Source organism: Phasianus colchicus, chromosome 10 (assembly GCF_987193195.1).
Source record: "Phasianus colchicus chromosome 10, bPhaCol1.hap1.1, whole genome shotgun sequence".
In the NCBI taxonomy this organism is placed as follows: Eukaryota; Metazoa; Chordata; class Aves; order Galliformes; family Phasianidae; genus Phasianus; species Phasianus colchicus.
In genome coordinates, this window is record NC_143445.1 from 21,986,255 (window position 1) to 22,013,976 (window position 27,722).

Below are 27,722 nucleotides of genomic sequence, written 5' to 3' on the forward strand. Positions count from 1 at the left end.
TATGGACTGATGAATGTACTGGAGAAGTTGACATTGTGCGGAGTTGAAGGAAAGTACTTTCCCACGTTTATGGCTATCTGTGTGCATGCAAGAATTTATCCAGACCAGGCTTAATTCATGGCTTTTCTTTAGCAAAGAGAGTTGCTAGCTGTTAATCCAGTTTGACTGAGAAAGACGCTGTGTATTGAAAGGGAAAAGCAAGCCTCAGTTTTTTCTGCTGCCTTGAGGTTTGACTTAGATCACGAGGTTTTCATGGAGAAAGGTTAAAATGAGACATCCAAAGGAGACCAGTGATACTGAAGGTCAAGTTTGTGCTCACATACTCCCTCCCTTAGCTGTTGCTTTGCCCAGTTCCAAAACCAGCAGTGTCTTGCTTTGGGGCTGCCTATGGGTTGTTCCAGATAGCATGTCTTTCCCTGACCAACTTTTTCTTGGAAGTCCATTGTGTGCAAAATAATTTCCAGGAATTTACAAGCCTGTGGAAGATTGTCTGTATGTGGACTGTTGTGAGCACGAAGGTGTCTTCCTACCATACCCGTACTGCAGGAACAAAACCAAAGTTAAGGGAAGTGTGAATGATAGAGCACACTGTGTTTTGGCAGGAAAGCTGTTTTGTGCTTCATTAGCACAGATTCCTGCAACAGGGTGCAGGAAAGAGGAGATATTCACACTTTATTTTTATGCACTTATCTGAGAAGATGAAAGGATCAGCTTCATAACTTAGGCACCAGAGGTTGTTGATAAGAGATTCTCCTCATCGTCTAAATAGGAGTGTTGCTGCTTAATATAATTTCACAGTGATGTCCCATCTTGAATCTCACTGCTCTTTAAGGTGAACATAAATATGTTTAAACATGGTTTAATCCAAGCTTGTTGTAACTGAACATACAAACAAAACACTTGGTAGCTGTGGGCAGCTTGATCTGGCATGGTTATAAGCTGCTGTGAGTTGGTCTCTGGGGTTTACACAGCTCCAAGGCAAAGCCAGGGCAAGTGGGTCACTGTGCCTCTGCTTACATTTGCAGTCTCATCAAAGAAACAGACAAAATAACCTTAAACAAGCCATCCTATTAGAAACACAGCTTGAAGTCCAGGAAAATGTAGCACAACACTGTAAAGGGGGAAAATCTAGATCCAGGACTCTCATTTTACCTCACTGGTTACTTAAACCTTTTATTGTTTTTCCCCAAGGCTGTTTTTCACAATTCTGACTGACCCCTCTGGCCTCTCCTATTATTTGTCCCATCTGCTTTCATCCCTCCCTCGTCTCATATTTCCACCATGATCTCTGGCAGAGGGGTGCTGGATAAGCTATCTGCTCCATGATTTATCAGGAAGTTGGTGCTGGATGACGCAAGGCACCTCTTCCCCCAAAGGATCTTCATATTATCTCAAGAATTTGCAGCTTCTGCTGCTGCCGACAGTCAAATCCAGAAGACTGAAATCTGAGTCTGAGACTTTTTCCTAGGAGTTTACGTAATTTATAGATATCCAACCAAGGAAAAAAAACACGAAACAACATATCAAGACCGTTTTCATCCTGTTCAAATGCTCAGTAACTAAATCCCTGTGCTGGGGAGAAAAGTTACACAAAGGTCTCAGAGCTTCAGAGCAAGATAAACAGTGTATTCTCACCAGTTAGTAGGAGAGATAATGTGGACCACCGACAAAGGAAGGGAAACAAATTTCCCTTATTTGGAAATATCTGGGACATTGAGCCAGGAGGGAGGGGGTATTTATAGTGAAGAGGTAGAACATTTCCTCCCTCCAGAGTACAAAAAAATAAAAACACCTAATAATTTAATGAACAATCCCTATTTGTCTGCCCAGATGTTCTGAACAATGTCTGTTTGTATGTTCATCTGGATTTACACAGCTAATGAATTGAAATTTCATGTCCCACTGAAGTTAATGGGATTTGTTTATCCATCAGTGAGTTTCCTTTTCTGAGAACGGATGGAATTTGATGTCCAGAGTTTTGAGAATTGCAATTAAAATGTGAGCGAGCTTTCCTTTAGAATGAACAGTCGTTTCATTTTCTCCATGGTTTATTATAGAAGGCTTTGTCTTGAACCTTGGGGCTCTGTTTTTTTTTTGTTTATTTTTTTCTTCAAGGAGCTGTGCTTTGGAAGCAGCTGCTTTGATTTACTGTGGTCCATGTGACTTCTGTCTGAATTTCATCTCAGCAATGAAATCCAGATCAAGCTGAAATTCTTGTTGCTTTGCTGAAGCCTTCCCAGTGATCCATAATCAGGTGGATATTTCTGAGAAATGTTTTAAATATTTGGGAAGATTCACAGGAGTGAAAGTAGCCATTGAAGTATTTGAGATTTTGTCGTCCTCATCCCAGCACTGTTAATTACACAGACAGTTCACAGAGTCACCCAGGTTGGAAGGAACCTCAAGGATGATGAAGCTCCAACCCCCTGCCACATGCAGAGCAACCAACCTCCCCATTTTATCCCAGACCAGGCTGCCCAGGGCCCCATCCAACCTGGCCTTGAACACCTCCAGGGACGGGGCATCCACAGCCTCTCTGGGCAGCTGTTCCAGCACCTCACCACTCTCTCTGTAAAGAACTTCCCCCTGACATCCAACCTAAATCTTCTTTCCCTCAGCTTAAAACCATTTCCCCTTGTCCTGCTGTTATCTAAATTTATTTAAATAAATAAAATTTCTCATCTTGGGTTGCTCTGATGGATGTCCCCCAAAGTTCCTGCAATCTGGCTGCTTCATAGCTTTCATCTAGAGAGGTCAATAATATAAGAGAAAAGCTAGGATAGGATTCTTTCAAAAAACAAGATGACTCTGTAGCTGTTCAGCTAATGGTGAAAAATCCCTGTGCAGGTCCCACGAAAACTCACTGTATTTCAAATTTGAAGTCTTTTTTTCTTGTGAAATCTAGCTTTTAAAAACATGCAGATACTGGAAATAGTGCATAGAAATAGAATTTCTCCTTCAGTGTACATATTAAGACAAAATCAAGTGAGGTTAAAATGCTAATTTTCTGCTTTTCTCCTTCTCTAGAGAAATTTTGCCTGCTTACCTGCTCATAAGAGGAAAGTAGCTCTCTTATTCTGAGAATAAGAAATGTGTTATTCTGGAAGCCTCACATCTCAAAGCTCTTTCCATTGCCTGTAGCAAAACCTGAAGAAGACATTTATCCTCTTATTCAAGGGAGGCTGAGTAGCTGTGACTGAAGGCAATATTTGGCTTGCAGTTATTTACTTAGGGTCTCTGACTCTTACAGGCACCCGAATGCCTTTGTGTTGGGAAAGTGCTCTCATTGATGTAGCAATGATAGCCAAGGAGATTGTTAATTTTGGCTTGGAGCTCCCTTTAATCCAGACCACTGCTGTAGCTCCTAGGGAGTTTGCTTCAGCTGTGCTGTCTGATTGTTTTCCTGCGCAAATATGCATATTTGCAGGTTATTTTGCAAGCTTTTTTTGTTTGATCAGGAAAACGCTCCTATTGTGTGTAACGGGCAGATTACCAAAAGTGGTTGTTGGCCAGTTTTTGTATGGTTGTACTTTTGAGGATTCAGAAAAAAAGCAAGTTTTATTCTAGGTGCAATAGAGCTACCATTGTCTCCTTGCATGGTGGACAATGTTTTAGAGAATAGTGTTTCCTGATCAGCATGGTGCTGCTGTCACAGTGCTGGAAAACCTCTCATTTCAGTGTGCTAACACTGAAAACTTGTCAGAGGCTGTGTTTTACAGGAATTGTTTTCTACTCCCATGTGAGGGCGTGGGGATCACCTGTTGGCTGCCTCAGCTGGATCCATGGAGAGAAAGAGTGATGGAGACAAATTCACATGACAGCTGTCTGCAGCAGATCTATCTGTGATCAGCCTGTGAAGAGATGAGTGCAGTTTTTGGTGCTGTCAAGATCGTGCTTTCCATCAATGCAGAACTCAGTGGAGAGAAAAGTGACGTGACCGCCTCTTGTTGCTCATGTCTGTGACTTTCTGACCTTATGTTGCCCAGCTGCTGAGATGCCTGTTGCCGTGACTGAAGGGAACCTTTTATTTCCGAGAGGAAATCTTGGGTCTGTAAGTTCCAGATAACGTCATTTCACAGCTGGCAGCAGCGAGACCTCCTTTAGAGCCACAGTTTAGGAGCATCAGTACCTTGGTGGCACAGTCAGCCCTTACCTCCTCCTCTCCTGAACTTGGAGGATCCTGTAGGGCTTTTTTGACTGATTGTGGTCCTGGAGTAATAATAGTAGCGACGTGTTGCTCTGGGCAGAAGTTACTCCTGCCCTTGAATGACCGCTCAGTTCCTCAGACTTGGAGGGCTGCCTGGACTGCCCTGCCAGGGAGCACGGTGGCTCTGAATACCGATGAAGGCAAGACAGACAGGCAGTCATGGGCTGAAGTGACAGGAAATAGAGCTGAGAGAGGGAGGGCATGGAACAGTACGCAAATAAATGAATGGAATTAGGGATAAGGCAATGCCACGCATTCCAGCTGTCATAGAAAATCATGAGACGTTTGAAGAACTTCATTGTGTCTAGAAAAAGATTACCATTTGCTGGCAAGGCTTGCAGCTGAAATGAAGCATCAGATTCTGGCCCAGAAACTGTGAGTCAGGAGCTGCAGGAGAATGGGAAGAGGGCTTTTCAGTCTCTATGTCAGATCAGAAAGTTTTATTGTAGCTTCACATGAAAGGCGTTAATGGCAACTACAAGCGGGCTGCTAGCAAACTCCTAAAAGCGTAGGTAGAAGAGCATTTTGCAAAGATGTAGCGAAGAAAAGGAGCTCCTACAAATCCATTCAAATCAGAAATGATATAGGAGAGGAAGAAAGTCATGAAAGAAGAGAGGTAATGCTTGTTTAAAACAAAGAAACACTAATAAACTCACATTATAGCAGTTTGGTCATCAGTCAGGTTGGGCAAGGTGCAGGAAGGGTCAGTGATTGATTAAAATCACTTATTAATTAGGAAGTACTGCTGTGTAATTTTGGAAAAAATATATATATTTTCCAAGCCAGCCTGTATGATCTCATCAGAGATGAACTGCACTGAGCTGCTGTTCTCTGGTGGCTGTTCAGCAGATAACTGTGCAGTCCCCTCCTTGGCCAGAATGCGAATGTCTTGCATCTCTCAGCTGCTCAGCCTGTAGATATTTGTGTTTTTAACTGCAAAGATGCTTTGTTCAACCTTACTAATAGCTGTCCCACAGGAGTGCTTGCCAGCATGGGGAGTCTTCGCACATCTTGCATGTGTGGATGCAGGAATTTGCCTATGCTGGCACAGCTTAGAGGAGTGCTTTGGAATTGCATTCTGTAGCACTTTAAATTATGCTAATAAAATCAGTAAAATATGAAATGGCTGTTCTTGGCTAGCTGGTTTTTTGTGAATCAGCTATGTGGCTTCACGGAAAGGAAGCCTTGTGGCCACTGCATGTGGCAGCCCATGGAGTCAGCCCATGTTTATCAGCAGATTCTCATCTTCTCAAGCCCATGTAGCAGGCAGGCTGCTGTTGTGTAACAGCAAAAAAACCCAAGCTGCCTAAGGTAAATAAAAGGAAAACTGTTTTGATACAGAGAATGAGCTAAAGCAAGTCAAAAGTAGGAAAGAGAATTCTCTGAGAAGATGTCCTATGTGTAAGTCAAGTTTGTTGTTGCAGTAGCTTCAGCTTGTGCTTTCTATGTTTCTGTGGGTTATGTCATTGTTTTATTTGGTGTTCCTTCAAAACCAGCCAGCTGCAGCCATATGTATGTGCATTGCATCTGTTATCTTCTTTGTAAGATGTACAGAGTACTTTCTTAAGATGTAAACTGCATGTGATATAGACTGGGCAGTTGCTGTGTTTTCCTAAGAAAGCCCTTTTCTGCCTTCTAATGGACCAACTGTGTGTTCACAGTAGGAATTCACTCAGATCTTCAGCCAATGAAGTAGGAGTTGTTATTGCTGTGTCCCAGCAGTAGCAACAAAGAAGCAGAGAAAAACAAACCCAGCGTGTCACTTACACTCCATTTGTCCCTTGCATCCAGCATTTCATTTCTCTTGTAGGTGCAGCTGATCTTATTTCCTTGCTGCTTTCCTAGAAGAAATATACATCAAAACAATACTGGGGGACATGGGACGATTTAATGCAATTAACATTTAGTTTTAAAACAAATTTTAGAGGAAGTGGCTTTGTTATGTGCAGCTGAATGTTTCCACATCGGCTTGATGTGAAAACATCTGATGCTTGTCGAAGTGATAGCAGATATCTTTGGTAAAGCTGCAGAATGTGGACGCGAAACAGAGGGGTAAACCAGATGAACTGAATTTGCACTCCAGTTATTTGGAATGCCCTGCCACATTGGCAGTAGAAAACTGACAGCAGTTGTGGGAAAGCTATCAAGTTGAGAAACATGAACTGTGGCCAAGAGAGCTTTGATGTGCATCATTTAATTTATGCATAAATTACAATGATGCTGAGGCATAAGTTTCAGAAAATCCCAATGGCTAGGATTCATTTTACTTATTTAGGTCTGACAGTAGATTTCTGGGTTTTATGCAGGGTTTCTGTTTTGATTGCCTTCAGTTACTTATGGAGTAGCTTGACTGTGGATGCTTTCTATATAGGATTTGTTTTTTAAGGTCACACTTACAGACATCAAATAAGGCATTTTAGCAGGAAGATTAAGACAGCAGTAGGGGAAGAGGGAAGACTCTTAGAAATGGAGGACTAGTGTAAGATCTTCATGCACAGCAATTTATTTTTTAAGAACGAGATCATTTCAACAATTGGATCTTTTCTTGAAGTTGGGCATTGTCAGGTTTTCTAGCACGGATGTGGGAGCTGCATCATGTTCTATTGCTGGTGTTTCTGTTAGCTTTGTTGATATTAGCTTCGTTGATTAGAAAGCTCATTCTGATATTTGTAGGCTTTGTTGGCAATTTTCCTTGGTGGGCTGTATTTTAGCATGGCATGATTGACTGTTGTGAAAATAAAGACTTCTTTTCCACTTTATGAAGCACTCAGTGCCTCAAGTAATGCTGCCCAATTTAGGACCATTGTAAGGCTGTCGTAATCATGTTGTGTGTGTGTGTTTTTTTCAATTGCTATTTCTAAAATTAAAAAATGCAGAGATCTCTTGGAGAGGGTATGGATGTGGTCGTGTTTTGGTGCAGGATGAGGGACTCAGTGACCATGCAACGTCCCCACCAGTCCTCATTTCTATGACTTTGCTGCAGTGTGGCATCTGAAGTTTCAGGTTCGTTCTTGTGTAAGGAGATATACATTAATGTATATTCCTACATTCCTATATTAATGTACATTCCTACAGTCATCTAAAAGCAAAAAGATCTGTATGTGTTCTAAAGAAGAGTGTCTTTAGCTTTGACATCGGCAGGCAGTTCACAAAGGAGTTGTGCTGTGTTCTGAAGAGTTTGTTTCCTTGCGGCTCATAGGTTTGTGCAGTACGTGACTGATAAAAGATCTCTCCTAGCATTAAGGCTGGTCACAGCCCCAATAAATCTGGAACAAATTCTGAAAAGCATGTCATGTTATGACTGGCATATCTGTGAGTGTGGAGCTCTGCTTGAGAATTAGGCTGGAAGCTTGTGAAGTGCTGGTGCTGATGTCATTGCTTTGGAATGGAAAGGCTGTTGAAACAGTAAATACTTTCTGTGGCCAGAAGCTAAGTATTGAGCTGGACCTCTTCCTTTCTGTGGAGGAAAGAATGCAGAACAAACCTAAAATCTCTATTTGCAATGGGAAAATGTTAATTAGTTTAGAGCTTGCAGCTATTTCAAACCATTTGCATACACAGCTGCTGTTCATGCAAACATGAAAAATATTCATGGAAACTTCAAACTTACCTTGAAATGAAAAGATTTTTTTTTTTTCTGTATTTTAAAGCTGTTCTTGGATTTCAGAAGTGTTGTTGGAAAGATCTGAAATTATATTTGTACCGTACGTGCAGAAAGGAACATAGATGCAGGCTAACAGAAGCATATAATGAAAGGCTTTAGTTCAGCAAGAATTAGTGTTGAAATGCTGTTAGCACCAAACAGCTGCTGGGAGAGCATTGCATATTTGTCAGGGACGTTTACTCTTGGTTATATCTGTGAAGCTATGGTGATGACCCAAAACTTTGAAAAAAGAGAGCTGATGAAAATACAAACTGAGAGGAGCTCCAGGTCTTACAGCTGGCTCCTCTGCTGCAAGAGGTTGGTTAGCCTGAAACACTGGATCCATTTTGTAGCTTGGGTCAGCTCTAATGTCTCTTAGGCAGTGAGAACTGCATGAGAGTTCGGCTTCTTTGCCCTCCCTCGGAGGACTCCATGAGCACTCACAAGGAATTTATCCCCACCCCCAACTTCCTCCTAGGATGAAGATTTTGCTACGGCAGATGCAAGGAACAGATGTGGAGGGAAGAAGTTAGAATGGGACAATGACCCGAAGTGGGGCTCTTCCTTGACGTGACTGAACTGTTGTCAGTGTCAAAAAAAGGAAAGGAAAAATGGAGTGTTTAACACCATGGTTTCCCTATTCCTTCTCCTGTTCTTCCCCACCTTTCCACCATTGCACCTCTGGTGTCCTTGTCCCTAAGCACCCCTGTGAGCTCATCTAGGAGCAGTCACCAATGCACGTTGGTTAACAGTGGTCATGAGACTGTTAGTGTTACTGCAGAAAAAAAGCCTTTCCAGCACTTCTGTTATAAGCATAGAGCACATGAAATGTTTTTTTTTTTTTCCCCTCTCTCTCATTCTCTCTTTAAAAGGTACTTTTGCTCCTTGTTGAGCTTGATGCTGATGTGCTATGAAGGGGCTGCCAGGTAAGGCAGCATCCTGCTGGGGGTAGGATTCCGGACAGCCCATTCTCCTTAGCTTAGTCTGGTTCAGGAGACTGTGAATAATTATGTTTGTTATTGAAAGGAGATCAGCCATCCATAGAAGCTTGAGAATTTTTATGGCTCGTGAAATGGGAAACTAAGTATTTGAAATACTATAAGAATGTTATGGTATGATATGATGTTGTGAGCTTGTTTCTCTCTTATAACTGATGGCTTCTGTTTTGTTAACAAGTTTTTCCATGGGGCTGATTTGCACTATTCTTTTCCTAGCCTTGAGACAGAGGTTGGGCTAAATCCTGAGGTCCCTTTCCACCTGAGCTGCTGTTACACGTCATTAAGGTGCACATCTATTGCTTCCTGCCTTTAATTTTACTGCAGTATTTCCACGTGGCATTACCTATCACTCGTAAATGCCCATACTGTGCCCATAGATGTCCATGTGTCCTTAATATCTTAAGGCTTCGGTGTGCCTGATGCTCAGAGCCACCTTGTGAACACACTACCTGCCTGGGGAGGTAATACCAAAAAATTGCTGGTAAGACTCTTTGCTGAGAAGCCTGATTGAGGTTGTATTTTTATTTTAATTGATTTTACTGTAATTATTATTCTTTATTTCCTGGGTGTACTCCAACCCTAGTAGGTCCTAAAGTCAGTTCCAGCATTTGGAACAGTGTGAACCTTCAGCCTTGACCCGCGAAGGTCAGAGGACTTAGCACAGCACAAAGCAATTGTCTTTCACAAGAGAGGGAGTGAGATGTCTCGGAGCTCCAGGGTTTATTTTCTTCTCCTGTTTAGTGTGACACTGGTAGCATCCTTGCTAAAAAGTAGAGGAAAGAAAATTCAGTTCACATGTTTGGGATTTAAGGTTGAAAGTGATGCATGCGTAGCTTCTGGGGGCTGTAATTAAGGGTGACATAATGACCATAAACTTTCAGTAGAATAGTAGCAGCATTTTTCTTGTGTTCTGTAGCCACAGAAGCTGCTTCTTACTAGCATTCCTTCGAGAAAAGCCTGAAGGATCTCTGCAGTTTCTATGCCTGGGTCCAAGTGTTCAGTTCTGCACTGTAATAGCACTAAGGGGAACCATGAGCTCTGAGCCCCTACAGTTTTGGTGATGTTGTCACTTGGGTCGGTATCTCAACCTTTTCCTAAGGAATTTAGTCCATCTCTGTAGTTTTCAAGTCAACGTATCTTACGCTGGCTAAACCCTGTCAGTTTATACAGTTTATAACACGCTCGAAAGGTTATCTGCTATGGAAAAAAGCACTCATGTTATCCTTCCCTTATTCTGAATTATTACGACTTCGTTCCTTTCCAAGTGGCTGAGACCAAAAGGAGCCCAGGAATGCACGAAGCAGCAGATCTGTCACTCCCACTCTGCACCTTGGTGAGCTGCACTCTTGTTAGGAGAGATGGGCATTGATGCTGGAGGTTTGCCATCAGCATTCAGCCAGTTTGTTTCTGGCAGCCGAGCGGATGGAATTTTCAAAAAGAAGATGTACTTTTTAAAAGCAGGTCATGGACAAAAATAAAGACACATTCTTGGGCTGGAAGAAGTAGGTCAGGTTTGGGGGGAATCATTTGGGAAAGCTGTTGTTCTAATCTTAGCCATTTTTCTTTATTAATGTATTGGGGTTTTTTTGCTTCCTATGTCAAATACTTAGTCTTTTTTTATAAAGAGACCCAACACGTTTTGTTTGGAGGGGTGGGGGAGATGTATTTCTCTGCTTTGGCTAGCAAACTTTTTACCTAAACATTTAAGAAAGAAAGAAAATGTGTTCCTAGCTTTCCATGAGAGAACAGCATAGTGGAAAGCGTGGCCTCTCCGTGCTGCAGTCCAAAAGGAATAAAGCTGCTTTCTGTCACCTCATTACTCTGAGCTGATGCCTTACCTCGAGATTTCTTTGGGGGATTGGTGGAGGAAAATTCTGATTCCAGTGCTCAGATGATCACTTTTGCGGTATCTTCTGTGCTTAATTGATTCATTTAATCTGGGGGAAATTGCATCCTGCCCCACAGTGGCACTGGTGGGGGATGAGGGATCACAGTTGGCACATAGGGTCTGGCTTGGGAGCTGGAGAAAGCTGGGGCTCTTCCACAGCCATCGCCTTTGGAAGCAGGGTGATGTTACTCTGTAAAACCAAGTCCCTCAGTAACACTGTGGAGGACACCTCCACAGGTAATCCTACTTTTCCAAATACGTGCACTTACTGCAAGTTTCATTTTCTCCTTTTCCTCTTCATATTTTTAACACTAATTTCTGTACCTGTATACCTTACACTTACAATAGCGGAACATCTGATGCTTGTGTACAGATAACCTGCATCTCCTATTCACAGCTTCCTGAAGGACTGTTGATAGAGCTGACACTTTTGTTTTGTTTCATTAATTTATTTTTCTTCCTATCTCCACATTCTCTATTTTACAGAATATGATTCAGAAACAAAAAGGGTTCAAGACATTCTTTCTGGAATGGAGAAGCCACAGGTACGTGATCCAGAATTCCAGGATTACCCCCATACCAACCAAAAATAGCAAATACGATAAGTAGATGATGTCACAACATAGTGGTCATGTCACAGTGGAAAATCTGAGTGGTTTTTTCTTTATGGGTTGTGGCTTCTCTGCGTATCTGACTCATTTTACAGGGATACAGCAGAACAATAGTCACTGGGAGTAAATGTGGAGCATCCTTTAAACTCATGGGTATTTGGAGGAGTCACGCCAGCTGCCTGTCTGCAGAGAGCTCCCACACTGCTGACTGCAGGGAATCCAGTGCCTTGTGGTGCTTAACATGGCTCCTACCTACCCCTTTCCCCTGGGTTTAATTTCATTTGTCATGAGCAATTTATCTGTAATCATGATTACATTAAGCTAATTCTTCTGTTCAGTGGTAATTGCTGTATTCTGTGTTTGTCTTAACCATAAAAGCACACAAATTGTGATGGAAATTGAATCCCTGTGTAAATAACCGTAATGTTGGGTGTGACCACAGTCAGGTAAGGCTGTTAAGAAATCTGGCTGTAAGGCCTTTGAACGTGATGTTTTTCGAATTGGGCGCATCAAATGAAAAACCAAAAAGGGTATTGTGGGGATTTAAATAGAATCCAGACACTTCAGAAGATTTTCAGGGAGAGAACAGAAGAGAGGAATGCACAGTAAGCACAACAGTAGGCTAGTCAATTGTACAGAGCGAGTTAGTGTTCTGTATGGAGGAGTATCTGAGTCTTAATTTTGTGAAATGCTTGAAATGGAGAATGTGACCTGTCATGTTTACATCTGCAGAGGTGAGAAGAGAAGCAATCTGAGCAGTTTAGCAGCATGTGGAACCTTCTGTAATGAGATTTATATCAACCGGAGCACTTAAAGCAGAGAGCAGTACAACATAACCATCAGACAAACACTAATTTTCCTTGAATTATTTCAAAAGTAGGAATCTAAAATAAATCCCAAGCGTGACCTCCTAGTTCAATGGTAATGGCATGTAGCAAAAGAACGCTGGGGATTATCTGCTACTGTCTCTGTAATTTAGACATTTATGAGTAATTAAACTCATAGGAGTGCCATGATCCATTAATCACTATAATTGTGTGCATGTAGTCAATGTTATATGTGACAAAAATGTATCACGTTATGCATAAGTAGTCAGGATGTATTTTCTAGTGATCCCTATGCATATATGGCTGGAGGTGGCACTGAGCCATCCAACCAGCTGTCCAGGTGTCCCAGTATGAGATACCTTTCTAAGAACAATGTAAACATGCTTCTAAAGTTATTTATTTAAAAAAAGCTTGTTTTCAGAGGTAGTGTTGTTACTGGTTTGAGGGATTTGCGACCGAGCTGCAACTTCAGTCATCATTTTATCCCATTGAGAGCAAAAAATCAGAAACATTCCATGCCTTAATTTAAACTGCAGTCTCCTAATTTTAATTCACACTAGAGGAGACAAGCAGGCATTCTCTATGGCAGACACCTGGCTGAGGGAAGGGAAACCTGAACCTGCACTCAGCAGAGCAAAGGGCCGGGCTGCAGCACTGGGTCTGGCTTCCCAAAGGGCAGCCTGCTCTGTTGCCTTGTTCTGCATCTAAACTCATATTTAATCACTGGGGTTTTGTCTCAAATTGCAGGATTAGGCTCATCATCAAAAAGCACAATCTCACCCCAGTAATAACCGTGCATCCATTTGACCCCCATGTCTTTCAAACACTGCCCTCGAGGGAGTAGATGAATGTGGCTTTCAGTGTAGTTCTCACACACACAATAAAACCCCAAACCACACGATGCCTGTGAATGCTAACCCGGAATTTGAAAGATAATGAAAGTTGTACAGAAACATTGTGTGTTACCTGAAAGAGTGGAGGGGTGGGTATTCATCAGCCTTGTAACCTTATTACAGCAGCGCAGCAGTTAGGATTCTTTCCCAGGGGCTTTTAGAAAATAATTATTTACACCAGCAAGTTTTGATAGCATATAAAGCAGACATTTACTGTGTCAACTGAGAAGTTTTCAGAAATAATTAACTGTGCCTTTTGCAAGACACACAAAACTCCTCATAGGAAAATATTTTGTTGCTGCCCAGCCATGGGGCAGTGCTGGGTGCTGCAGGTTTGGGCTGGGCGTGCAGAGCCTCAGCAGCAGCACCACTTCTGCCCAGCTTGTGGCCAAGTGCTGTGCTGGTGTGTCCTGCTAGGATGGTGGTAGGGCAGTGTCAGTGAGCAGTTTCCTATGGTAAATGGGTGTTTGCTTGCAGTTTAGCTGTCCTGCCCCCTACAGCACTGAAAGTGCTGCTCCAGCTCTGCTTGCTGTTGTCTGGAAGGTGCTTCTCTTCCCAGAACAAAAGGGGCTTCAGGCTCCCAAGAGGCCTGTGAATGCCTGCTTGCTGCTTCCAGCATTCCTTAAGCACGTTTATTTAACTTACCCTTTCTCATAGCGAAGCGAGTGTTTCCTGCTCACGTAGGAGTTGCCTGGTGAAGTGGTGGCTTTGGCATTAAATCAGATACTGAGGAGATACACCCTTGGCTGGTAAACGTGACACGATATTGAGCCTGTTACTCTGTGAGCAGGAGATAGGTTTATCTCTCCCCGTGCAAATAAATCCGCTCCCAGTGCTCGCTCGAGCACGCACAGGCTGTGCTGCCCTATATACCCAGGGAGTGTACAGATTTGCCTTTTCTGACTTTATCACACATGCAAACTCTCTGTTGCTTTACTCCCTTGGTGTGTGTGCAGCTCGGGTTTGTATTTCGGGCTGCCCATCAGCAGTCAGTGTGCCTGCTGTGCAGCCCTGCAGAACGCCGTGCCATGATGGCAGCTGGAGCAGCACCGTGCTTGGGAGCTGCTTTGGGAACTGAGCCTCTGCATGGAGATGTGTGCATGTTGATTGCAGAATAAGGCTGACTTTTCCTCATGATTAGTCTGTAGTGCCCTTTCTCTTCTATTAAGAAACGGAGAAAAGACTTAACTTTTTACAGATTGCTAAAGTTCATGAAAGGCCAAAGTTTTTAACCATATGCAGAATATATATACGTGTGTCCCTGTGGGTAGTCATAGAGAAAAACACTTCAATAGAACATTGGCAGGATATCGTGCCTCAAGCTCCAAGTTCGTCTGGATTTTTGAAAAACAATTATGCAAGCATATTTCCATGATAATAAAAGAAACTGTGTGTTGATGGGTTGAGCTAGTATAGTAGTAGTGTATATTTAGGATCTATTAAAAGCATTATTTCAAATATGGGCAGTTATCTGTAAGTACCTTTGTCATAATTTAATTCACATAGAAACTGATGTTGAATAAAACTTATTTGTCTTCTCTGAAGCATTTGGGATTTTTGTAAGCTATCTAGCCTATAAATTATAAAATCTAAAAATTAAAATCCTGAACTTTCAAGAGCTTAAGGTGAAACACCTCACAGTATGACCTCCCTGTCAGTGCATTAAAAACAGATTTACAGCTTGCTCAGAAAGAATCTGCTTGATATAGCACTCTCATACACTGTCAGAGTGCTTTTCAGCTGGAAGCACTGAGCTTTCACGTGAGGATGGTGTTCCACACTGAGTGAAGGCACTTGGGAGGCAGATCTGGATGATGATGCTGCAGGGTATCATCTCTGCACTTCTTTCAGAAGACGTGCATAAAAATGCTGTGCAGTCTTTCCAAGGTAGCTAATGTTCCTATTGTTTTGTACTTCTCTTGAGGTTATGGTGTGTGAAGGGGTTGTTCTCTTTCTTCTTTCTTGGCTTGATAACAGAAGACTGTTCTTGAGGGCTGATGCCAGTGGCTGCACTCCTCCTTCAGTCTGGTGTTGTTTGGACCTGTATTGCTGGACAAGTGCTGCACTGCTGGGCTGATAAAGCTGCTCTGTTCTCTGGTGCTAAAGTTTAAGGCACTTTTTCAATGTTTTCTTAAAGAAAACTCCCACCTATCTGGCAGTTAGGTCCCATGTTAGCTGTGCCCGCTGATGTCTGGGCAGGGGGTTGAAACTACATGATCTTTGAGGTCTTTTCAACCCAGGCCATTCTATGATTCTGTGACCATAAAGCAATCTTTCTGTCGGGAGATAAAGTGATTCATTTTGATATGATTTTAAATTGATGTTTCTTTTGTAGGTAACAAACATTCAAGCAAGAACGGTTTTGCTGTCATGGTCACCTCCTGCCGGCCTTTTAAACACGGATAGACACAACAATGGTTTGCCTTACACCTGTACTTACGAGGTTGCCTTATCAGATAAAGGGAAGGATGGAAAATACAAGATTATTTACAGGTAACAGGACCATTTTTACACTTCCTCTCCACCCCATCTGACCCCTTGTTGCAGCAAGCTGGCAGGATGCACACCCCAAGCTCCTCATTGCTTTTCTCCTTCCCACTCCTCAACACACTGCACTACAGGAAAAACTTGAGTTTTCTATTCCTTCCCGTTGCCTTAGATTGATTAAGGAGGGAGCACACTGATCAGCCAGCTGCACTGCTCCACAGAAAAACCTCGAATGCTTGACTCCTAGCAGCCTTAAGTAAAAATTCGTAGGGATTTCTCTGTCTCTAATGTCAGTGATCCGCTGAGCTCAGCTCACGATCAAGTACAGATGGTGTTACGCCTTTCTTTCTTTCCCTCTAATGATGTCTGGGGTAGAAAACCTTGAGATGCGACCCTAGCTATTGTGAAATAGTTAATCCTTCACAAATGTCATTACGTAGAGTCCAGGTGGTACAGCGTTCATGGAATTCCCTCTTGAGACCAAGCTATCTCCTTTCCTAAGACGTCCTGTGGATTAGGGTATCCCTCCTGGTCCCTGCATGGACTGCCTTGGGTAGTATAAACTGAGAGCATTAACCAGGGAGGTGCTGCCTGCTTCTCTCTGATATTTACACTAGCTGTTTGTGAGTTATCTTCATATGTTAATGCATTCTGTTGAGCTCTTAAAATGGAAAGGATGCTTTCAAGTACTTTTTGTGCCTGCTGCTCTGATGGCTGCACATTTTCTCCTGGTTATGAAATGTTGTGCATCTGTTTTAAAGCTGCTCAGAGTAATCTGTCTCCTGCTGCTGGCCAGTGTACAGCTGTTAGCTGAACATGCTGCGTGTGCTCTGCTATGACCTACAGTTATCTCTGTTACTTAGGAGTGAAAGAAGGTCCTGCAATATGTTGAATACATTCTCTTTTTGCAAAGAAGTGCACCCTTTTCAAAAGGGAAAAACTGAATTTACGGAGATTGGGCTATATTTAAAAATGCTTTTTTTAAAAAATTGTTTTATTCTCTGTATTTCTGGCAGACCAGCAGGCACATGCTTTCTGTCTGATCTCGTTCCCATGTTTTTGAGACATCTCCCTATATTTTCCCAACTATCTATGGAATATTTTTTTATGGCAGAGAGTTTTCTCATTTCCCATATGTTAATAAAACTATGAACAAGCCAAGCACTTACAGGAGATGATTATTATGTAGCTAACTACTAACCCATACTGTAATCTTAAGAAAATAGTGAAACACTGGCACAGGTTGCCCAGAGGGGTAGTGGGTGCCCAGTCCCTGGGCATACCTAAGGTCAGGCTGGTAGGGCTCTGAGCTCCTGATGGAGCTGTGGCTTGCAGGGAGTTGGACCACATGGCCTTTATGTGTCCCTTTGAGCTCAAACAATTCTATGAAAATCAGCAGTATGTGACTAGAGTGAAACATTCATTTGCCAGCAAACTAACCAGAAGGAAAAGAATGCTAATTTCAGGCTTAACTGACACACCAGCCCAAGTTTTACACTGTTTTTTTTCCGTTTTTTTTTTTCCTAAAATACCTGAAACTTAGTCCTTCTAATGTTACTGAAAGTTATTCTTGCTATTAAAAGAGACATGAATCTCTTTCAGTAATGTTAGAATATTAATTAAACATCTGCTTGGCTTGATCCTCACAGAATGTGGTTCTGGAAGAGAAAGCAATGATACTCATTGAAGCAGTTGTGCAAGGAACAGTACTTTTCCTTCTGATGTCCAATGGCTCACACTTTTTAAAAAGTATTTCGAAATAATAAATGTGCAAGCAGTACAGAATAATGTTGTATTGATTCTGCCCTCTCAGCCCCGAGAGGGTTGAAAAACACAGTGAGTTTTATCTAAATGTCAACAAAATAGTTTTAGTGTTGAAATAAATAGGTTACTTAACAAATTGGGATGATAACTACCTTCTGTTACATATACAGAGCTATATGAAGTTTTCAAGAACATGAAATGTGTTGACAAATTATTCGTGTATTGTTTACTACTATTGTTCTGTGGTGGAATTTCTGTTTCTTTTTTCAAGTCATAGCATGTAGGAGTTGCTTGTCACTGGAAAAGCAATAGCTGTGCTGAGTGTGGTGCTGCTTTTTGTAATTAATTGATGTATTTTTTCTCTGCAGTGGAGAAGAATTAGAATACAACCTGAAAGACCTTAGGCCAGCAACAGATTATCACGTCAGGTGAGTCAGTGAGAATATGAAGGTCACTTAAATACAGTCTGATCAATTGCATGGCAGTAAATCATGCAGAAGTTCATTTAGTCCAACCCAACTATAAGGTGCAGTTAAAGCAAGAGGGAGGAAGCATACTGCTGTATGTATATATAACAGCCCTGAGGGTGCTTGTGTACAAAAATGGGATACCTCAAGCTTGTTCAGAATTTGACTGAAGCAAGTGGTGTTTGGCCACAAGTATTCACAATTATTGTAATATAGATGTGCTAGAAAACTCAAAGGTACTCCAGAGGTTTGGTTTTCTTTTTTTCATAAACACGCTTCACAAAGTAAATCTGCTGATTGCAGATCACCTGACCACAGTAACTGCAGCATTTATTCCCTAAAAATGGATTCACTCTGGCTTCTCTTGATATTTTTAGACCATGTTTCTCTTTGATTCTAAAATTGTTTGTCACACAGTTATTAACACATTCTCAGTTCTGCTCCCTGCTGTTTTTAACACCATCTACTCATGCTGTGTTTTTTAAAGACTTGACTCATGAATTAAAGCTTCAAATTCACATCCTGCTCCCTTACACTCAGTATCCTTTAAAAAGTTCCTTTCGCTCCTGTCTATTGTTTCCTTCTCTTTGTCTGGACAAGGGCTATGTTTGGCTTTTTCCCATCCAGGCCACTACTATTAAGCTTTAAACAACAAGCACTTCTGAGCAAGGAGAGAAAACAACCAAACAAAATGCATTTTTCTTCCTCTGATACTATACCTTCTTTTTCTTCAAAGTTACTTTCTGTTGGTGCCTAAAAAGCTTTTGAAGTATTGCTCAGATCTCTAAGTAACTTTGTCCAAGATGCTCACACTCCCTGTCTGGGCAGTAGTTGCAGCCACAGCAGCAGAAGGATGGTAGCAAGGAGATAGTTGTAGAACACTGCTGAGCTTCCTTTAGTAAGCAATTGAGTGTAGTTTTTAAAGCAAACTTCTGAAATAACTGGTAGTCTTACAAAGTGAGGCGTTGAGACCTCATAGGATTTCTAAGGGTGTTGGGTGTATTTGCCCCAGATCTTGGCTGGGTTGCTTCCAAATCAATTCATTCTGCCTATCTGCCTACCTACAGTTCCCTGTGTTTTTCTGCATGTTTGCCAAATTATAAATCATTTGTGAACAGTTAGCTGTAACTTTTGTTTAAAGAGAATGAGCGACTGCCAAATATAAAAGTCAGACCTAAAAAGCAGCAGCATGTGTTTGTGGTGGAGGAAACCAATGCTGAAAAAGCAGACTGCTTTCTATGACAATTTTCTTGTTAGTTGAAACTGCATTATGTATTAACAGCTACGAAGGAATAAATCTGTTAAGTAAGAAATGCATGTGACCAGCCGTCACTCAGCACGTTGTCCTGGGTCTGCTTAACCTTGGCAGCATCTCTGAGGGCTTCTGTTTTCACACTGATAAGTGCTGCATTGGGCCCTGGGCACCTAGAACAGCCTCTCTACTCTGCAGAAATGAGGATGTGGGTTCAAATATTACTGTGCTGGTAGTTACAAAGATGATGGCATGTGCCTTTGTGAGAGCCTCTTGGTCCCTTTTATGGCTAAGGTGGGTGAAAATGAAGTCTTTAACCACATGCAAGGTTTCTGCTTCTGAAATTTCAGAGCCATGTAATTCCACAACCCTCGTTACCTTCTCTTTGTTTCCCAAGAGCTGACATTCCACCAGCCAGGAAGCAGCAGCAGAGCACTTAGTGATAGGGACACTCAGGTACCACCACAGTTTCCAACTGGAAAAGCCAACAGTGCAGCTTTCCAGTGACTTGCAGAAGATGATCCTTAAACTCATCTTTACATATCTGTATTTCCCAGTGATGTGCTTGATTCTCAGCCCTGCCTGTTTCCAACACACATGCACACAGTGTGGCCAGTTGCCAGCTGCAGAGGCAATTAATTAATTGCATTTGTTTTTACTCCTGACTGCTAACAGGTGAGCTATAAAACAGCTCTAGAGCAGTTCTTGTGACTTCCCCCTAAGGTTTGATTCTGAGTAGGTGGCCATTGTGCATAAATTACTCTTATCTACTCTAAACAAATTTAGAAATTGCCCTTTCCCATTCAAGTGCACAATAGCTACAGCCAGCCCAGAGGTCATTGTCTGGTCAGGGTTGGAATGTTTTTTGAGTAGAAGACTTCAAGTTTGCACTTTCTTTTGCTTCATGGAAAATGTGGAGGAGAAAAATGCCATTAATTTTTCATAATGTATAAAGGTGCTCAGATATGTTTTGCTTTCCTGTGTTATTTTTGTAACAGTTATATCCCTGTATTCTGGTATATAGACAATTTGCCTGAAATCAAGTTGACTTCTAACAGAGCAATGCTTTTGAGCTGTTTTTATCCCTATTTTTGTGTTTGTGTTAGTTTTAACTCAGAAAGCTCACTAAATATTGGCACTGCAGCTGTGTAGAAGCTTGTACTCATGGAGGGAGGTCAGCAATTGCCACCACTGGACATGGCACATGTGAGTCAAGTGTGAACAGGGCATTCGTGTTCATCCTATTTAATTATGAGTTCATGCTTTGTTGTCTTCTGAAGAGCATTTTTGCACAGTGTGCAAAATGACACAGTAGCCAATGAAATAAATAATTTCTTGTGGTAGAAAGCAAAGATGATGGTAATCCAGTGGGCAATGGGAGTTGGTGCATAAAATGCTGTAACTCTCTTCTTCTGCTGTGGATTTTTTTGGATACTTGTACCAAGTGAAGCAGATAGCCACTGTTTTGTGAGAAATCTGTCATTGGTGGACAGTATCATGGATGCTTTGGTAGTCAAGTGTTATGTCTGAGGCAGTCCTTTCTGGTCTGCTCAGCAAATGTATAACCCATTTCCATGTGTCCATTTCCAGGGTGTATGCAACGTACAATTCAGTAAGGGGTTCCTGCTCAGAGCCAGTAAGCTTCACCACTCACAGCTCAGCACCAGAGTGTCCCTTCCCACCCAAGCCCTCGCACAGGACCAAAAGCTCCTTAACCTTACAATGGAAGGTAGGTAATGCTTGGGTCAGAGTGGGCACTTACAAAAAATGAGGAAAATGCAGCTTGCCAACATAACTGTAAAACATAACTGAAAATGAGACAGTCGTTTTTCAGTAAGGGACATGAACTTGCTCTACTCTGACAAATCCCTTCCTGTGCACTGACTTGACTTTTAAAATGTATGTGTTTCATTACATTCCAGCTTCTTCTCGTTAGTCGTTAAGAGGCTGCCAAGCTCTGTGCTTTAATTTTACTTTAAACTGTAGTTCATATGCTTGGGGGGAGAAAGTAGTTCTCTTATTCCCAAAACTGCCTTTTGCCTTTTGTTTGTTTTTGTTCATAGGCGCCTATTGATAACGGCTCAAAAATCACCAGCTACCTTCTAGAGTGGGATGAGGTAAGTAACAACCAGTTGAAATAAATACGTAAGTAAATGGAACTCAGGCTTTACAAGGATTTGCTGAGTAAATAAAAATTATTAAAGAGAGGGGAAACTAGAAGTAGGAAAATGAAATCCTGATGACAGTAGAGTTGGAATTGTGAAGAGCAGTGAGGGGAATGCTTAGGTGTTTTATGCAGAGACACTACTGCTTCTGTACTCTTGAAATTCAATATTTACTGCTTGGTGTGCCTAATTTTTCAATTAGCATTACTTATTATTTAACTGCTTGCATTGTGATGTATCTTAAGAGGTCTGTTCATGATCACATTCTTCTGGATGATAAGTGCAGAAGGGAAAACACTGTTCCTGCCTCAAAGGCAGCAGGACATGATTATGGTGACCTTTGTTCAGAAAATGTACTCAAGCTTAAAGTAACGGTATCCTTTACACAGTGACTTTTAGTCCTCTTACAGACACTAGGGAAAATTCTGGTTTTCTGCCCCAAAGGTGTCTAACTTTCAGCATTAGTGAGCAGCATGCCGCTGGGGAGAGGGCCAAAAGCAAGAGATGTGCAATGCTGCTTTCTTGAAGTGAGCTGGTTGCAAGTCCTCCCTCCTTCCTCTGAGTCCTTTATGCCTTCTTGCCATTGCACAAGTCATGTTTTTGCAGAAAGCGTGAGTCAGTGGTTATCATCTGTGAAGGAAAAATGTATTGGTGACAGAAGGCTTGGGCAACACATTAAAAATAAAATGTGATGAGTCAGGAAGTGAAGAGTGTGGAGGGGTGTGTAGCTGTTCAGTCTGAGAAACATCTCTTGGGGTTTTTAATATTCTAAAAATGATATTCTAAAGGGAATAGTCTGCTATGAACAGTTCTCCATCATTTCACTAGTAATATATTCCCAGATTGGTCTGCTACATGTTTGGCATTTGGAACCACCCGCTGTGCAAACATTTACTGGATGCACTATCACAGCAAGTGGGACCTTCATGATGAGAAACCCGCTGAACTAAAATAAAACAATAATTCCAGAATGGCTGGCTGTCTCTCTCTCTCTGCATAATGGAAGGGGAAAGGTTGTCAGTGAAGAAGAAGAAAATGGAGTGTGAAGTCTGGGAAAGGAAATAAAAAAAATATTTCTCCAAAAGGACAGGCCAGGATAATCCCATTATACATTCTGTGACATCTTGATTCTGCAGTTTTGATCTCTTGCAAAGCTTCCATTAGCTGGGAAGCCATGGGAACATAACACAGAGGAATGAAGGAGTGGAAGAGGGAGGGGAGAATGTGAAGATTTGAGGTGAAGGACCAACAACAGAATATTAATACAGTGCACATATTTTCAATGTTAATTTTGTCCACATGGTGCCCAGTTGTATTTTTTATATGTAAGAGATTGCTCTTGTCCTTTAAACCTTTTAATACCAAGAATATAACTAGAAAGATTTATTATGCCTCTTCTTCTTTCACAGAGTAAAAGTAGCTTGTTTTAGACTAGAGTATGCACCAGTGGCAAAGAATGCAGGAATCCTGATTGCCTTCGTCCATCTACTTTGATTACCTTGTTTTCTCTGTAACAGTCCTGAAATCTGAGATCCCAGTGGACGGCTGGCCAGCACGGATGAAAGCATGGCAGCCCATGTCATTTGTAAATGTTGTACTCTCTCTGCGCCACGTAAATTTCGATTAAGCAAATGCCCCAGCTTTGTTACAATGCCACACTGTGTCCTGCTGAAATCAAGAAGTAAATATGTGGAGGGAGAGGAGAATGCTTGCCAGGCAACAGCAGAAGCTCTGCCAGAGCTCAGCTAGAGCAGCATTCATTAGCTATGGGGCACAGGATAAAATATAAACACAGGAAAATTGGTGATCGGAAGGAAATTAAATTGCAACTGCAAAGCACAGGGGGTATTGCATGAGTGGAGAACAAGAAACCTATCCAATAACAAAGTTAGAAAAACACACTAAGATGGCAGTCTGCATAGAAAATGTGACTTTGCAATAAGAGGTAGGGAGTGAGTTACAAGAAGCAGTGCATCTCAGACCTCGCATCTTCCCATGGCTGATGATTTGAAGTTTATAGTATCTAAAATGCTGCCAGGATTGGAGATGGCGTTGCTTTCCTACCTAAAAAGTAAATGGTTGCTGTAAAATGATGGCAGAAGCGTGCAACTGTTTTGCAGCCCTAGGGTTGGGTGAGTCTCTAAGTTGGAGCAGGAGGACAGCACCTTACCCTGCATGGCTGCAGGTCAGTTCTAAGTTTTTTCCTGACCTACGGGGCCTGGAAAATAAAGCAGTGGATGGACAAAGCTAATCCTGCTATTTCATCTTTTTTCCCCCAGTTTGGATTAAATTGTTTGTATGGGCTGTTATCTGTTACTTAGAAAAGACAAATTCTTTCTTTCTCTGTTCTGGTGTAGATCTTTGTAAAGCCTTGCTAATAAACTGGTTTAATTTAAACTGCCTGAAAAGCTTCAAGTAGCAGAGGGACCTTCGTTCTTCAACAGAGAGCGATAGGTCAGCAAATTGTTGCTCAGTTAAATTGTGTGCTTGGTAGCAAAGTTTCCATTGACTTCAGGGGTGTTAGGAGCAGCCCCTCTTCTCCAGTGGTTTGCAATTCCAGGGGATTTGGATGTGCCCACACTTTGATTGCTGGGAGTGGCATCAGCAGACTGGGAGCACTCTGTTACAGCAGCAGTTAGGGAGAACTCCACCTTCTGTCTCTTCTTCTGCATTCCCCTTTGACCTTATGAACCTAAACTAGCCATTTGGTGACTCAGAGCCTGGATTCATCATTCAGGGTAAAAAAGATTGATCTGAATAAGTTGCATTAAAAATGTACGTAACAGAACATCGCTGTAGAACTGATGCTTTCTCCAGATGCCAGCATTCTTCAAACCTAGTGAACTGCAGTTGCATTAGAAAATGCCCCTGGCAGTGCTGTAAGAATCAGACCTTTGTTAGTAATTAGACATGAAATGATGTGATTGAGTGGTAGTAAATAAATGTTTCTCTTGTCCATATGGATGGTGAGGATACCCTATTCATTGTCCGTAGGACTGTTCCTGAGCCAGAGACAGGGGCATGCAGTGTGTTCATGCCTTATTTTTGATCCAGAGAGCACTGTGTTTTAATTTGTGGAAGAGAGAGACAAGTTCATTACCACCCAATTAATTCTATATGCATGGAAGTTTATACTCTGATAGATGGAGATCATTTTGTTCTGCCAAGAAGTCTTAAATGTCTTAAGACCAGCTGGCAGAGATGTGCTGACTTGTACTAGCTAACACTCTGGTCCGTGTGCCCCAGTGATGGTCCACCAGGACTGGGATACATAGACCTCTGCTCTCATGCTTGGGCTTTTGGGTGTGTATTTGCTGTCCTGCCCTCTAGGTCTGTTTTGTGCCCGTGTCACTGCTATTAGAGATGCAGGAGGAGATGTTTGGATAAAACCATTTGCTTTTTATGTACATATTTTAGGGATGTTTCATGAGTCCTGCTCTGTTTTCTCAGTGTTTGTATATACAGAAAGTTCAGGCACTTGTAGCGGTGCCTGCACAATAAATGTTTTGCAGAGACGTTCAGGTGTGTTTATTATCACCCCTGACAGTCTGCATCACAGCCTGGTGTCCTTTTGTCAGATTGAGTATCAGTCTGGTGCTTTTTATTGCCAGCGTGAACCAAGTGCAGCAGTTAAGCTGCCGTGACCTGGAACAGATTGTCACCATGCCTCCTGCTTGCAGGTCTGATGCTGGCAGCTTCCATTCAAGCCCTTTGCAGTGAGGGCTTGGGAAGGGCTGTGCTCTGCTCCTGCATCCTTTCTCCTGCAGTGGCTCGTCCCTTCTGACGTTGTCTTCTGCAGGCACAGTAGCCAACAAAACTTGCTTAGAATCTCTTTCCCATCATCTCCATCAACCCAATCTCCACGAGAAACTTCAGCACCGTTTTAAGTATGCCTGTAGCTTCAAACGGAGCTGAAACAGCAGGCAAACCTTTTAAAATCTCTGTTAATATGCTGTGTTGTAGCATTGTACAAGTCTAATGGATTTGTGGAGCTAAATTGCCCCCGTTTCCTCGGACGGGCCCTGATGCCAGCACAGCATGGGCTGTCACTGTGAATAGAAGGCAGTGCGGGCTGGAGAAAGCAGGGCTGGGGAAGTCAGACAGTGGCTGCTCTCCCTCTGAAATTTGTGGATTAGAAATATTTGAGGAAATGATACAGTGTATTTTAAGCAACTTACGAAACATTATTTAGAGGATTAAAAGTTGGATGCTGAATATACAAAGAATAGGGGAAGGATTCTGGGAAAGCTGCAAGGCTCTTGGGAGGCAGCCAGTACCAGCCTGCCAGTTGTGCTTGTCCATAATTATGCCAGCATTAAAGCTTTCATAAATCTTGGGAGGGAAGGAGCAGAGAGACTATTTCCAGGCCATTAATGCCAGAATAATTAGAAATATCGGCCAGCCTATCCAATTAGTGCCAATAGAAGCCGAAATACCAGCCGGTCTGAGTAACTTGAATACCAGTCAGTCTCTGAGTGAGTCTTGGGGAATGCATGATACCAGATCCAGAAGAAAGATATATACAGTGTCAGAATTTGTACAGTGATGAAGTTGAAGATTACCAAACATTAAAGTTGGGTTTTAACCCACCAGTCTGACAGAGTGGAATTTCCATGGTCTGTTGCTCTCAGTTCAGGTGCTGTGTTGCAGGTGAGGCTTTTCATGGCTTCCCTTTCCAGCCAGCCATTGCTGTACTCGTTAATCACATGCTTAGCATTTGGTCACTCTCTTCTCTTGGAGAAAAAGCACAGGGAAGTGATGAAAAAAATACATCCCTAAGCATAAAGTAAAAAGAGATTAAATGTTTTCAAGTGCAAAGCGAAGTCAGGATGATTTTAAACCATCAAAGAAAAATTAGTCGAAGGCCTCTGAATCTACAAGAGTTTGCATAGAGGAAAAAAGCCCCATTCTTATTAGTCCAGCCCTGATTGACGGTTATTTTACTGAAACATAAGATTAGTGTCTGGGTTTTGTGTAGTCAGGGTACTGAGCAGGTTGAGCTGGGAAATAGGGAGGCCTCTGCTTTTGTTGAAAAGAGTTTTTATCAGGTAACTGTATACTCAGGGATGTTAGAATTGGAAGAAGTTCCACCCCTGAATTTAGTTGGGCTGTGCAGCAATGTTGCAGCCAGAGCAGATGGGTGAAGTTGAAGGAGATCATCGGTAAAAACAAGTTCTAGAACAGATGTAGAATAGCACTGGGTAAATAAAAGTAAGTTATGGTTATTTGCTGCTCTGCTGAACGTCCCTTCAGTGCCTCCAAACTGTGCAGCGCTGGAGGTCTGTGTGATTGTTTTAGTTTGGCAAACACATCTTAAGAGATTTACTACACGTGTTTTGTGGAGCTCTTGCTTCTGTTTTGCGATCCGAGTGCAAGGAGGTGGAAACGAGCAGGGGCTGGAGAATGATCTGGTGAAAAATGTACATCCCACTTGGGCATTTTGGGAGTCTTTTGTGATGAAGTGATGCATTGACCGTGGGAGAAGAACGGTGCCTGGGAAGAGGGGCAGAGCCCAAGGAGGCAGCAGCAGGTTGGGCTGTTTGAATATTAACTGTAGTGAGGGGCACCTTTATTGGAAGCAGTCCCAAACTAAAAGCTGCAGAGACAAGTGCTGTGCCTGTCCCATGGAGCAGCTGGAGCACTGCAGGCTGACAACGGGCAGCGAGAGCCCTCTGGTGGGATGAAGTGTTCCTGAAGGGCCAATGGAATTTGGTGTACAGAAAAATTGGCTGCAGGCTCCCGAGATGAATTCCACACCCAGCTTGTATGCTTTGAGATTAGGGAATAGGATAAATTGCATTTCAGTTAAAGTGATAAAAGCTGTAAATACATCTCATGAAGATAACCTGGAAGGAGGAGGGATCTGACAACATTCTGCACGTAAATGTATTAATTTAGGTAATGTAGCAGTGCTCCAGTTCTGTTTGCTCACTTCTTGTATGAAAGCCTCTAAATCTAATATCATTTAACAGTTCTTAGAATAAGAAACGCCCGGTTTTGTTTCATAGCTATCTGATTACAGACTCTGCTCTTTCTAGGGAAAAAGGAACAGTGGTTTCAGAGAATGCTACTTTGGAAGCCAGAAGCATTGCAAGCTGACTAAGCTGTGTCCAGCTTTGGGTTACACCTTCCGACTCGCAGCTCAGAATGACATTGGTACTAGGTAAGTTAGCCCAGCATGCACACTTCTTGGAGGAAAAGTAATTGTTAGAGTTTAACTTGCAATGAAATCATAAAGGCAGACTTCTGCTTTGTTTTGTTTTCACTTTTTCTCCTCCTTATGATTTTGAGTTAAATATCTGATGCTTGGTCCATCATTAACACTTCTGTGTTCATCACATCTCCCCTGGTGGGGTCATTGGCCTCCCAGGGAACTGCCCTGAGTGATGAGGTTGGCTGAGGCAGAGACTTCTTTTGAGGTGTTAAATGGTGTTTTGTGGTCTGTTTCTTATACAAAAAGAATACATCTGTTATGTGAAGTTCCCCTTAGGGACCTCTGTGAACCAAGAAAAACAAGCAA

At 42.2% G+C, this 27,722-nt stretch overlaps 1 protein-coding gene across 2 annotated transcripts in view; it reads left to right on the plus strand.

The window, feature by feature from the left end:
• The window catches only part of FNDC3B (fibronectin type III domain containing 3B), a 147,682-nt gene that overhangs the window by 77,578 nt on the left and 42,382 nt on the right, over positions 1–27,722 (plus strand). For both annotated transcript variants that reach the window (XM_031614564.2, XM_031614565.2), the window contains exons 7-12: positions 11,223–11,281; positions 15,403–15,560; positions 17,687–17,746; positions 20,628–20,766; positions 21,101–21,154; positions 27,241–27,365. In XM_031614564.2, the coding sequence (XP_031470424.2) occupies positions 11,223–11,281; positions 15,403–15,560; positions 17,687–17,746; positions 20,628–20,766; positions 21,101–21,154; positions 27,241–27,365 (595 nt within the window). The remainder of the gene's footprint in view (positions 1–11,222; positions 11,282–15,402; positions 15,561–17,686; positions 17,747–20,627; positions 20,767–21,100; positions 21,155–27,240; positions 27,366–27,722) is intronic.